At 47.7% G+C, this 12,819-nt stretch overlaps 3 protein-coding genes and 1 long non-coding RNA gene across 5 annotated transcripts in view; 3 read left to right on the top strand and 1 right to left on the bottom strand.

The window, feature by feature from the left end:
* The first annotated feature begins 40 nt into the window (after window positions 1-40).
* Window positions 41-877, top strand: LOC146219741 (uncharacterized). The gene is made up of 3 exons (XR_014751034.1): window positions 41-163; window positions 289-406; window positions 520-877. It is a non-coding gene; the product is annotated as an uncharacterized LOC146219741 (long non-coding RNA).
* Window positions 878-1,075: 198 nt separating this feature from the next.
* Window positions 1,076-3,783, top strand: LOC146219740 (zinc-binding protein A33-like). The gene has a single exon (XM_084694870.1). It carries the CDS (start codon window positions 1,399-1,401, stop codon window positions 2,827-2,829), a length of 1,431 nt encoding a protein of 476 aa, XP_084550996.1. The 5' UTR covers window positions 1,076-1,398; the 3' UTR covers window positions 2,830-3,783.
* Window positions 3,784-7,211: 3,428 nt separating this feature from the next.
* Window positions 7,212-9,543, top strand: LOC146219739 (E3 ubiquitin-protein ligase TRIM35-like). Its single transcript, XM_084694764.1, has one exon. It carries the CDS (start codon window positions 7,488-7,490, stop codon window positions 8,916-8,918), a length of 1,431 nt encoding a protein of 476 aa, XP_084550890.1. The 5' UTR covers window positions 7,212-7,487; the 3' UTR covers window positions 8,919-9,543.
* Window positions 9,544-9,851: 308 nt separating this feature from the next.
* Window positions 9,852-12,819, bottom strand: part of LOC146219738 (septin-2) — a 35,552-nt gene continuing 32,584 nt past the window's right edge. For both annotated transcript variants that reach the window (XM_084694621.1, XM_084694620.1), the window contains exon 12: window positions 9,852-11,595. In XM_084694621.1, coding sequence (XP_084550747.1) covers window positions 11,530-11,595 — 66 coding nt within the window. In that variant the 3' untranslated portion in view covers window positions 9,852-11,529. The remainder of the gene's footprint in view (window positions 11,596-12,819) is intronic.

Below are 12,819 nucleotides of genomic sequence, written 5' to 3'. Positions count from 1 at the left end.
TGCACAATAACTTACAATCTCTCTTTTCTGATTCATTATAGATTCCTTTTGTAAATGTCTGGGATGTGTCATTTCAGAAAGAAATTCTGACTGCCTTGAAGCCCTTAGAAAAGAAGCTCAAGGACTTAAAACTAACGTGTGAAAAGTTGCAGAACCCATTGAGGTAGAGTACAGTACGTGTTAGCCAATGCTGTAACCCACAGGCATTGAATCGATCAGCAAAGATTTGTTTATTATGAAAAAACGAATATAAAAATTCTAATGTGAGGTCTTCTCTGACTCTAACAGACCAAGACAGTAAACACAGAGAAGCAGTTAAAGGAGAAGTTCAACAAGCTTCACCAGTTTCTACACGAGGAAGAACAGACCAGGACTGCAGCTCTGAGGAAAGAGGGCAAAGAGAAGAGTGAGACAATGAAAGAAAAGATTGAGGGAATAAATAGAGAGATAGCCTCACTTTCAGACACAATTGAAGACATAAAGCAGGAGCTAAATGCAGATGATGTGTCATTCCTGCAGGTAAGGATGTGTTTTGTAGCAACCAGGGAGCCAAGTAACAGCATACAGCCAAGCACCACCGCTGGACGTGCTGTGGGCAGCTCTGGCTCAGGGGATCCAGGCCTGGTTTGACCGTCCTGCTCCCAGTCATCCAACAGGAGTTCAGCTGGTTTATTAACATCATAGTTATATTTAATCAGCAACGTTATATTACTGTCAGATAAGACAAATATTTTTAGTAAACATTTTGTTGGGATTAAGAAGCTTAGAATAGACGACACCCCAAGTGTAAATCATTTTGGTATTTTCTTATAGAATATTTCAAATCTTTGGGATACCATGTATTCCAGGAAGTAGATTTTAAAAAGATGTCGGTAAAGAAGTCATGTTTTAGTCTCTTCAAAGCTTTTCAAATGAATCCTTCTCTATCCTGTCTGGTCTTGATGCAAGGTGATCCATTTTCAAATGACCAACTTCCATCTTACAGTTGCATAATTACAATAATTCATAAGAAAGTGTTGATCACAAACTCAGATGTTGGAAACACAAACTTGGATATGAAAAACATGTACCTGTATCGTGGCTACAGTATAGTGATACCTTTCATACTTCATGAAACCAGACTTTCCAGTATGAAAATAACTTTCCAGTATGAAAATAACTTTCCAGTATGAAAATAACTTTCCAGTATGACCAACTTGAGTAGAACTAAAAGACTGTTTTCACTTCCCTGAGGAGCATTGCCAGTGCTGCAGTGTGTGAGATCGACAGAATAACCAAAAGAAACAAAGAAATAAGAATAAGACGCCTAAGAGAGGAGACCCACCTGTCCTGGTCAGAATTGAAGGATCCTGAACTGAATTAGGACTCCTGAATACTAGCAGAAGCACTGAAGACAAAATGGCTGAGAAATTGGAGGGTTTCCTAAAATGTCACCTCTGCTTAAAGACTTTCAGAGATCCTGTGTCTCTGGGCTGCCACCACAGCTTCTGCTCCAGCTGTCTGACTAAGTTCTGGGATCAGGCTAAAAACAAGAACTGTCCAGTCTGTAAGAGAAAATCCTTTAAAGAAGACCCAGGAGGAAACTTTTCATTCAAGGATTTAGCTGACTCATTTGCTGGGAGACAGAAAGCAGGATCGTCTGGAGAGAGGAGAGGAGAGGGTGGGGTGGTGTGTAGCAAACACTCAGAGGAGCCGAAGTGGTTCTGTGAGGAGGAACAGAGAGCTGTGTGTCACATCTGTGAGTTCCCTGACGACCACGACCACAAGGTGGTTCCTCTGGAAGAGGCAGTGAACAGCCTGAAGGAGAAACTGAAGGATGACTTACAGTCTCTGCAGGACAAGCAGGACAAATACAAACATGTGGAGGAGACGTACCAGGAAGTAGTGCAGCACTCTAAGAAGCAGCTGGTCACCACGGAGACACAGATCAGGGTTCAGTTTGAGAAGCTGCACCAGTTCCTGCAAGAGGAAGAGAAGGCCAGACTGGCAGCTGTGAGGGAGGAAGAGAAAGAGAAGGGGAAGACTATCTCCAGAGAGATGAAGAAGATTCAGGCCCAGATATTCTCTCTCTCCGTCAGCATCTCTGCTGTGAAACGGCAGCTGCTGAAACAGAAGGTGTCGTTTCTCTGCAGCTTTAAACACACTCAGTCCAGCACCAGAGCCAAGTTCACACTGCCGGATCCACAGCTGGTCTCAGGAGCGCTGATAGACGTGGCCAAACACCTGGGCAACCTGACCTTCAGAGTGTGGGAGAAGATGAGGGGGGTGGTCAGCTTCACTCCTGTCATTCTGGACCCCAACACTGTAAACCCCTGTCTCTCTCTGTCTGATGATCTGACCAGTGTTAGATACACAAGCTCAGAGCAGCAGCTCCCTGACAACCCAGAGAGGAACACCAAGTACGCCACTGTTCTGGGTTCTGAGGGGTTCAGCTCAGGGAAGCACAGCTGGGAGGTGGAGGTGGGGGACCATCCTGTCTGGAATATAGGTGTGGCCAGAGAGTCAGTAGACAGGAAGGGGGAGCGCAAAGCATCCCCAGAGTATGGAGACTGGTGTATACTACAGAGGAGTGGTAAGTATGAATATGGCGGAGGAGGGACTCTCCCTCTGAAGAGGAGACTCCAGAGGATCAGAGTTCAGCTGGACTGGGACAGGGGGGAGGTGTCCTTCTACGACCCTGAAGACATGACTCACATCCACACTTATAAAGACTCCTTCACTGAGAAACTCTACCCATACTTCTCTATTGGAGGAGCTGGTGATGCCAAACACACTGACATAAAGATCTGCCAATCAGAGATGTCTGTGTCTGTGATGTCATCCCAGTGAGGTGTGTGGTAGTTGTAGTCCCACTCCTCTGAACTGCAGTGGTCAGCTGTCATGTTGCTGTTCCCTGAGGAAATGAACCTGGTTGATGATGATTGATGATGATGATGATGATGATGATGATGATGATTGATGATTGATGATTGATGATGATGATGATGATGATGATGATGGTAGAACCTGCAGGAGGAAGATCCCACCTCTCTTCTCTGTTGGTCACTCATGAAGGATGTTAAAGTGCAGTTTGAGAATCTGATGGTTGATGACCTGGTGGGTGATCTGCATTTGACTGCAGAACAAGAAGTTTCAAGTTCAAATGTCTCCCTGTATGTTGCTGCAGATGAAAGCATCTGTTAAACGAACACATTATTATTATTGTTATGATAAACTTGTCAACCTGTCCAATTCAGGTAAAATATGATCCTACATGTATGTTAGTCACAAACAGTATGAAGGTGTTGGAGTTGGGCCTCAGCCCTCATACTGGGTCTGTTGTGTCTCTATCATCTGCTGCTTCTATGAGAAGGTAGGATGCAGTACTGGGGATATGATGTCATACCTACAACATACATGTAGATATACTTCATATGTGTGTTTTGTGGGAGGAGGGCTTGATCATGTATCGTGTTTTTAGATCTCTGAAAGGAGGTGTGGTGGAGGGTGGGGGTTGATGTATTCATGTTAAGATATCTTTGTAGTGAAGTTATATAATAATGACTGAATCTAGGGTCCTGGGGTGATGTAGTAATGATCTGAGGTATTTATGTTGGAGGGGATTTTATCACTGTCACAGACATTTGGGAGTGTGTCATTCGTAGATTCTAAAAGAGCAGAAAGTTAGTGAATTCAAATCATTATATTTTCAAATATGTTAATGAGGGTTTAGGATTAAGCAGCTTGTATGTTGTCCTATGACTGATTTAAACAGATTTTGTGTTGTTTGATCTCTGTAGTAAAATAAATGGTAAAATGATTGCAAATTGTTTGTTCCCTGCCTTTCATTCACAACCTGATTTCACGAGTTCAGTAACACACCAGCAATTGAATAAATGATGTTTTTATTGAAGCAGGGCTGGTAGCAGGTAGCCTGGTCCTAACCAGACTCTCGTACATTTCATTTGTACAGAATCAAAATCAAAATTGAGCGGAAGTAGGTAGGAGGGCAGAGCCAGGCTAGGTAGCAGAGCCAGGCCTGGGGTCCTGAGGAGACGAGAGAGTGATTACTGGGATGCACAGGAATGAATGATGTGAAGGCTGCATGCATATTTACCAGGCATTGAACTTGGGGTGTGGCGTCCTAGTGGCTCACGTCCGAGCAGCAGCTCAAGCAGATCCCCAAAAGGAACAGACTCACCTAGCGGGCTGCAGACTCACCTAGCGGGCTGCAGCCTCACCTAACGGGCTGCAGCCTCACCTAGCGGGCTGCAGCCTCACCTAACGGGCTGCAGACTCACCTAGCGGGCTGCAGCCTCACCTAGCGGGCTGCAGCCTCACCTAGCGGGCTGCAGCCTCACCTAGCGGGCTGCAGCCTCACCTAGCGGGCTGCAACCTCACCTAGCGGGCTGCAGCCTCACCTAGCGGGCTGCAGCCTCACCTAGCGGGCTACAGCCTCACCTAGCGAGCAGCAGCCTCACCTAGCGGGCTGCAGCGAGCACGAGTGTGGTGAAGGTCAGGGAGGTCCTGACGTAAGAGTGGTATGTCTGGGGAGACCAGCGACCTGGGAGCTGGATGGTGCAGCAGTCCGAGTCCTGCCAGTGAACCCTAAAGAAGACCCAGAAGGCAGGGCGGATGGGAAGGGCCTCAAAGGCGGTCAGGAGGCCTGAGGCGCCCGGGAAAGGAGGAGCAGAAGACGTCCCAGAACAGGGAGAAGGTGGAAGCCAACTCAGCTGCCGTGAGCTCCTGGTGCCAGGCAGGTTCAGGGTGGTGGAGCAGGACGATGGTGCGGGGGGCAGAGACCTGGGACGGGAGGAGAAGGTCGGCCAGGTCCACGTCATCACCCTGGAGGACGGCTGCCTGGAGGGGGGGAGACACGGGGGAAGGTCTGGAGGCAGAAGGGGCCGTGGGGCGGGCAGGGGGAGGAGCCGTGGTCAGAGTGAAGGTGGAGGCAGGGGCGGGCAGGGTCCCGCGTGCACTAGTATTAGGATACAGCATTTGCATTGTTTTCTTTCATTGAAAAACGCATTCAGTGCAACAGCCAACCCTGTTTCTTACCTCGGTGCTCTCTACTGGTGGTCATTGTTGAGTCGGATGAAGCGCAGGTGGACGGATACAGCGACGGCCAGATACATTAGGAGAGAGCGACAGAGAACAGCATGAAACCAACCACTGTTTTTACACAACAGTGTCAATACAAACACGTCAAATCTCACTTACCTGATTTAATCGGGATCCGGCTCTTGTAGCGAATGTTGGTCGTCATCTTCACCACTCTCCTCCTTTGCTCTTGCGAAAGGACGGCTCGTTAAAGCACCCTCTCTCCTCGCGTCATCCACGGACCGGTCTGTAGAGGGAGGGGTTGAGACATCGCCCAAAGCCCCGCCCCTCTCGGTGTGGTACCCAGTTGTGGTTCAAAACAAGCTGATTTTGACGGGTTCGTCTGTAATAATATTGCATCAACACTTTCAACTTACCTGCAGTGACAACTTTCTACAGTAGCTTGGACGAGGGAACAGGGTGCCATGTCAAGCACTGAAATGTTTGTAAACCTGGGCTCAAGCATCTATTCATCACTGAACAGTTTTACTTTTCAGTCATTCAAACTGAATTCTATCCCTAGCATGCCTATACACCTAATCATAGAGTACATGATCTCGGCCCTCATACTGGGTCTGTTGTGTCTCTGTTGTGTCTCTGTTGTATCTCTGTTGTATCTCTGCTGTATCTCTGCTGTATCTTTGTTATGTGTTGCTTCTTCAAGAAGTTAGGATGAAGTACTGGTGATGTATGTAACACCTACAACATATACTGTATGTGTGTGTTTTGGGGGCAGGGGTGCTTAATCATGTATGTTTAGGCATCTGAAAGGAGGTGGGATGCAGGGGTGGGGGGTAAGGTGAATCTTAAATTTGACAACTCATTGACAACAAATAACAGGGGATATGTTATTTACATAACCCTGTTTGGACATATTCCACCTCATGAAATCAGCTCAGCTCAACCTGTACTTCACCCAGGAGCTGTCCCGCATCGCCCAGGGGAAAAGGGGTGACGGCCTACGCTGTGCACCCAGGTGACTGTCCTGCTCACGCTCTCCCCTGGCTGCCTGGAGGCCTGGAGCAAGGGGCTGGGGGGCTGGAGGGTTGGGGGGCTGGAGGCATGGATATGGGGGGCTGGAGGGCTGGAGGGCTGGAGCAAGGGGCTGGGGGGCTGGAGGGTTGGGGGGCTGGAGGGCTGGGGGGCTGGAGGCATGGATATGGGGGTCTGGAGGGCTGGGCAGTGACCATACTAGCTGGAGAGTGTTAGTAGTAGTGGACTTGATGTTGTGGCACTCATTCAGGAACTGAGTCACTTATGTCATCGTCTCTTTTTCGTCGCTACTTCTGTCGTTCCCTCACCTCTCCCTCTCTCTCTCCCTCTCTACTCCCCCTCTCCCTCACTATGTCTCCCCCCTCCCCAGGCTATGTGCAGAGCAGCTGGACCTGCCACTACTCGGTGCTGTTCAGGATGCTGATGCAGGTGGTCATGTGGATGTTCTTTGTGCCGTGTGAGCTGGGGGCTCAGACGGTGGTGTGGTGCTCCGTGTCCGACGAGGCCGCCAAGCACAGCGGGGGCTACTTCACAGACTGCCGGCCAGCCTCTCTGAGGCCCTTCGCCAGAGACCAGGGAGTGGCCAAGAAGCTGTGGGAGGCCAGCGAGAGACTGGTCAACCTGGTCTGAAGAGATCTGGAGAGACTGGTCAACCTGGCCTGAAGAGATCTGGGGAGACTGGTCAACCTGGTCTGAAGATATCTGAAGAGACTGGTCACTCTGGTCTAGAGATATCTGGAGAGACTGGTCAACCTGGTCTGAAGAGATCTGGTGAGACTGGTTACTCTTCTCTGGAGAGAAAGAGGGCTGGAGAGACTGGTTATGTTTTTGTTGAGATGTGTGTTTTAGTATTTATTTATTGTGCATTAGGATGTATTGTTTTCTAATGTTTTTTATACTTTAAAATTATGACATTAAACAGTTATGTTTTCTTCTGAATACTTCACATACATAAAAATAGGTTACTCTATGAAATCTCTTTATTTACAAATTCATGAGGCATTTAACTTGCTTATTTAGTCTTGAATACTGATGTATGAAGATATTTCGGACAGAATGCACACTAAGTGTTTTACCTAAATCTTTTGAAAATCTTTTCAACCTTACCAAGACATACTAGCTCCTTTGGACATCCTGCAGTCCAACAGCACCATCTAGAGGAGAGAAACTGTAGTGCAGTTATAGGTACATACCGTTGCAAGGGATGAACTATGAACTTGTTAACTGAAATTGAAAGTAGATTTACGACATTGCATTGCTGAAGCAAGACGCCATTTCAGGGTGTGGGACAGACCCGAGAGTTATGTTTGGTGAAGTTTTAAAAAGGTAAAGAGGCAACTTCATTGTTTTGATCAGAGTTAAGATACTCTGCAGTAGATTATATCTCGATATTAGCGGCAGTATTTCCAGAAACCATGGCTGACAAATTTGAAAGTTACCTGACCTGTCACGTCTGCTCAGAGACTTTCAGAAATCCTGTGTCTCTGGGCTGCCACCACAGCTTCTGCTCCAGCTGTCTGACTAAGTTCTGGGATCAGGCTAAAAACAAGAACTGTCCAGTATGTAAGAGAAAATCCTCTAAACAAGACCCAGGAGTAAACTTTTCATTGAAGGATTTAGCTGACTCATTTGCTGGGAGACAGAAAGCAGGATCGTCTGAAGAGAGGAAAAGAGAGGAGGGGGTGGAGGTGGTGTGTAGCAAACACTCAGATGAGCCTAAGTGGTTCTGTGAGGAGGAACAGAGAGCTGTGTGTCACGTCTGTGAGTTCCCTGCCCACCACGACCACAAGGTGGTTCCTCTGGAAGAGGCAGTGAACAGCCTGAAGGAGAAACTGAAGGGTGACTTACAGTCTCTGCAGGACAAGCAGGACAAATACAAACATGTGGAGAAGACGTACCAGAAAGTAGTGCAGCACTCTAAGAAGGAGCTGGTCACCACGGAGACACAGATCAGGGTTCAGTTTGAGAAGCTGCACCAGTTCCTGCAAGAGGAAGAGGAGGCCAGACTGGCAGCTGTGAGGGAGGAAGAGGAGGAGAAGGGGAAGACCATCTCCAGAGAGATGAAGAAGATTCAGGCCCAGATCTCCTCTCTCTCCGTCAGCATCTCTGCTGTGGAACAGCAGCTGCTGAAACAGAAGGTGTCGTTTCTCTGCAGCTTTAAACACACTCAGTCCAGCACCAGAGCCCAGGTCACACTGCCAGATCCACAGCTGGTCTCAGGAGCGCTGATAGACGTGGCCAAACACCTGGGCAACCTGACCTTCAGAGTGTGGGAGAAGATGAGGGGGGTGGTCAGCTTCACTCCTGTCATTTTGGACCCCAACACTGCAAAATCATCTCTCTCTCTGTCTGATGATCTGACCAGTGTTAGATACACAGGCTCAAAGCAGCAGCTCCCTGACAACCCAGAGAGGAACACCAGGTACCCCGCTGTTCTGGGTTCTGAGGGGTTCAGCTCAGGGAAGCACAGCTGGGAGGTGGAGGTGGGGGACCATCCTGACTGGAATATAGGTGTGGCCAGAAAGTCAGTAGACAGGAAGGGGAAGCTTTATGTTAACCCAGAGTATGGAATATGGTGTATACTGCAGAGGAGTGGTAAGTACACTGATGGTCTGGGTAACACTCTCCTTCTGAAGAGGAGACCCCAGAGGATCAGAGTTCAGCTGGACTGGGACAGGGGGAAGGTGTCCTTCTACGACCCTGAAGACATGACTCACATCCACACTCATAAAGACTCCTTCACTGAGAAACTCTACCCATACTTCTCTATTGGAGAAGCTGGTGATGCCAAACACCCTGACGTAAAGATCTGCCAATCAGAGGTGTCTGTGATGTCATCCCAGTGAGGTGTGTGGTAGTTGTACCTGGTTGTTGATGATGACGATGATGATGACGATGATGATGGTAGAACATGCAGGAAATAAATGCCACCTCTCTAGTCTGTAGGTCACTGAAGGATGTTAAAGTGCAGTTTTATATTGAGACTGGTCACTGTGGAACCTGATGGTTGATGACCTGGTTGGTGATGCACATTTGAGAAAGATGTCCAGTAACCAGATATGTTTGTGAGGGAAGGGATTTTATCACTGTCCAGACATTTGGGAGGGTGTTGTCTGTACAGTTTGAGTCGGTAGAAATTGTATTTTTAAATCATGATATAATCTATTTTCTTAATGAGAAGTTAGGATTACATCTTGTATATGTTGTCACTATTGATTCCAGTGGATTTTGTGTTGTTTGACATTGACCAAATGAAAGTTTGAACTGAAAGTTCAAATTGTATATAATCATGTTCTGTACTGCATCCTTACAAATCATTCTACCCACAAGCACATTCAAGCAGAATTTATTTTTAGAAACTGAACAATTTGTATGCTGTTGTTCCATGTCACTTTTTAAAAAGTTTATGTTATGTCACTGTCATTTGAAAAATCTATCAGAATAAATTTTAGTACATTTTCATAAAATGTTTGTGAAGTGTTTTTGTGCTATTTAATTCAATAAAGCATACCCATGAATTCTCATGACACGTTTTTTTAAACTTAGAATTAACCCCAGAGGACATAGATGTGTTCACATGATGTCATATCCTGTCTGTGTTCTACATCGTCTCTGGTAGGATGCTGTGTCTTTCCCTGCCTCTCAACTACAACCTGATGTTGTGAATGTTAAATTAACAAATCTTTGACCATAAAGCGAACATGTTGGAAACTGGAGATTGGCCAGTAACAGAAACCCTTTTTGGACATCTCCCACCTTAGGAAATCACAAGAAGAAAATATGTTTAAATTCGGATTTTATTGATAACAGTATGACACATTTCCTTATGCTAGTTAAACATTATTAAGATCAGATTGAGGACACTTGGAGTGGTTTGAAGGCCTATTATCTTAGGAGAGAAAGTATAAAAAGGTTATAGGCCTATTTTCTGGACGTCAAATCTAACTGCTCATCTACAGCTGAACTGAACCTGAAGAAAAGGAGGTCTGACAAAAGCTTCTGAAGCAGTGAGACACACGAGTAGACCAGTAGCACTCCATTACAGAACAGACATACATGCCATTTAGCCCACATACAGCAGCTCTCAATCCTAGACTAGTTGGGAACTCTCCCACATCTCTCTCACCTCCTCACCCACCAACGTCTTCTAGCCTTCCAAACTCACTGACCTTCCTCTCGCCCCAACAGTAGAAACATGGTTCGGTCCACGCTGAAAATCAACACTGCCGGAAGTTTCATCTCAACACTATAATCAGTCATCATAAGATCCCGTTCTGTACACATACTGGGGAAAGGCATCATGAAGTTACATTACATTTGATATATTATAATAACAAATGGGAAAACGAATTAAGACGTTTTGCATTGCATGGACAACATGTAAAAACAGAAACCGTTTCAACATTCGTTTTAGCCTGATTGTTTTTTAGGTGATAGAAATAGACAGTGCCATGGAAAGGACGCTTCTATAACTGCAGCTAAGGCTGAAACCAACAACATGATCCAGACATTCATGTAAACAATGAATTGCTAGTATGGTCTGAACTTTAACCATAGTACCATTACAATGTGAGATCTGCTGTTTACACAGAGAATAACCCACATGATGCGAATGATCCATCTTAAGAAAAGGACACTTCCATAGAACATAACCACACACCAGCAACACTTTCGGCCTAAATATAAAGTTATAAAGTAAACAAATCCCTTTAATGGATGATGAAGTCCTGGAGGAGGTTCTATAGTACAGAAGACAGATTAGCTGATTGGTTGGTTGGTATTGATGTAGGTAGAAGGGGTAGGGGTGGAGGAGAGGGCAGATGGAGAGGACAGATGGGTGGAGAGGAGGAGAGGAGAGAGGGAAGATGGAGAGGAGAGATGGGTGGAGAGGAGGAGAGGAGAGAGGGAAGATGGAGAGGAGAGATGGGTGGAGAGGAGGAGAGGAGAGAGGGAAGATGGAGAGGAGAGATGGGTGGAGAGGAGGAGAGGAGAGAGGGAAGATGGAGAGGAGAGATGGGTGGAGAGGAGGAGAGGAGAGAGAGAAGATGGAGAGGAGAGATGGGTGGAGAGGAGGAGAGGAGAGAGAGAAGATGGAGGAGTGTGGTGGAGAGGGAGAGAGAAAGAGAGAGGAGAACAAGGGGATGGGTGGAGAGGAGGAGAGGAGAGATGGGTGGAGAGGAGGAGAGGAGAGATGGGTGGAGAGGAGGACAGGAGAGAGGAAAGATGGAGAGGAGAGATGGGTGGAGAGGAGGAGAGGAGAGAGGGAAGATGGAGAGGAGAGATGGGTGGAGAGGAGGAGAGGAGAGAGAGAAGATGGAGGAGTGTGGTGGAGAGGGAGAGAGAAAGAGAGAGGAGAACAAGGGGATGGGTGGAGTAAAGGGGACTGATGGAGAGGATGACGTAGAGGAGAGGCGACGGGTCGATAACCCCCCCCCCCCTCCTCCTCCCCCTCCTCTTTCACTCATCCCCCTTCATGTTCATCTGCGCCTGCATCTTAGTGATCATCTCCTGCATGCGCCTCAGCTGCAGAGACAGAGAGAGAGAGAGAGAGAGAGAGACAGAGAGAGAGACAGAGAGAGAGAGTGAGTGAGCGAGCGAGGGAAAGACAAAAACACACTCAGTGGGTTATGTGCAGTTATGTGTCACGAGAATAGCTACTTGAACATCAACACCTAACCCTTTGGGCAGTACCTCCCTCTAGTGGTCAAGTATGAAACATGCGTTCCAGCTCAGGTGTTAGTGTGTTGCTTGTTGCTTCCTCCTGATCTTGCCCATACCGGGATTTGAACCTGATGCCCTTGGACTCACGAACGCAACAGTCACCTCTATTGACACCGTTTTAACCAGCTACACCGCCGAAAGGCTAGCTCTTCGATGGTACGGATGGGGAAGTGTTTATACCAAGGAGAGTGCTTTTAACCAACATTCAACTGGGTTCCACGTGCCCTGAGACCAGACACCCGGGGGTCCAACAGACCACTGCTTCCTCTATCTCACTTCCTGTGGGCGGGCTGTGGCCGCTCTCTAACCAACACTGGTCAGTCCACTAGACTGGGTCAGGCTGCAGTCACATGGTGGGACGTGTTCATGTCCACACAGCCAGGCTGCTGCTGGTTCACCAAGCTGCTAAGCAGCAGGAATGCAAGCATGCTGGGAGGTAGACAGGAGCTCCCAGAAACACACAGGTCAGGTGACGAGGAGTAGGGAGAGAGGAAGAGAGGGGGAGAGAGAGAGGAAGAGAGGGGGAGGGAGAGAGGAAGAGAGGGGGAGGGAGAGAGGAAGAGAGGGGGAGGGAGAGAGGAAGAGAGGGGGAGAGAGAGAGGAAGAGAGGGGGAGAGAGAGAGGAAGAGAGGGGGAGGGAGAGAGGAAGAGAGGGGGAGAGAGAGAGGAAGAGAGGGGGAGAGAGAGAGGAAGAGAGGGGGAGGGAGAGAGGAAGAGAGGGGGAGAGAGAGAGGAAGAGAGGGGGAGAGAGAGAGGAAGAGAGGGGGAGAGAGAGAGGAAGAGAGGGGGAGAGAGAGAGGAAGAGAGGGGGAGAGAGAGAGGACTGGAGGTAGAGAGGAACAGGGAATGGACCACACACAAACTGAACACAATCCAGGTCTGCTTCCAAACTGCTTAGTGTGTACTGTGTAAAGGTTCATCTATAATCTGTAACCTCCCTGTGACTGACCTTTCCTGAGGACAAAACCAGTCAGTCAGTCAGCCGGTCAGTCAGCCAGCCCCGGACAACATTCTATACATCCCCCC

The sequence above is a fragment of the Hypomesus nipponensis genome, chromosome 28 (assembly GCF_054491055.1).
Source record: "Hypomesus nipponensis isolate SF chromosome 28, ASM5449105v1, whole genome shotgun sequence".
Classification (NCBI taxonomy): domain Eukaryota; kingdom Metazoa; phylum Chordata; class Actinopteri; order Osmeriformes; family Osmeridae; genus Hypomesus; species Hypomesus nipponensis.
Note: the sequence above shows the minus strand (reverse complement) of the source record. Positions and strands in the feature narration are given on the sequence as shown.

Bases quoted from the DNA above. Each gene is read 5' to 3' on its own strand.
- LOC146219739 (XM_084694764.1), top strand. From the start codon at position 7,488: ATGGCTGACAAATTTGAAAGTTACCTGACCTGTCACGTCTGCTCAGAG.
- LOC146219740 (XM_084694870.1), top strand. From the start codon at position 1,399: ATGGCTGAGAAATTGGAGGGTTTCCTAAAATGTCACCTCTGCTTAAAG.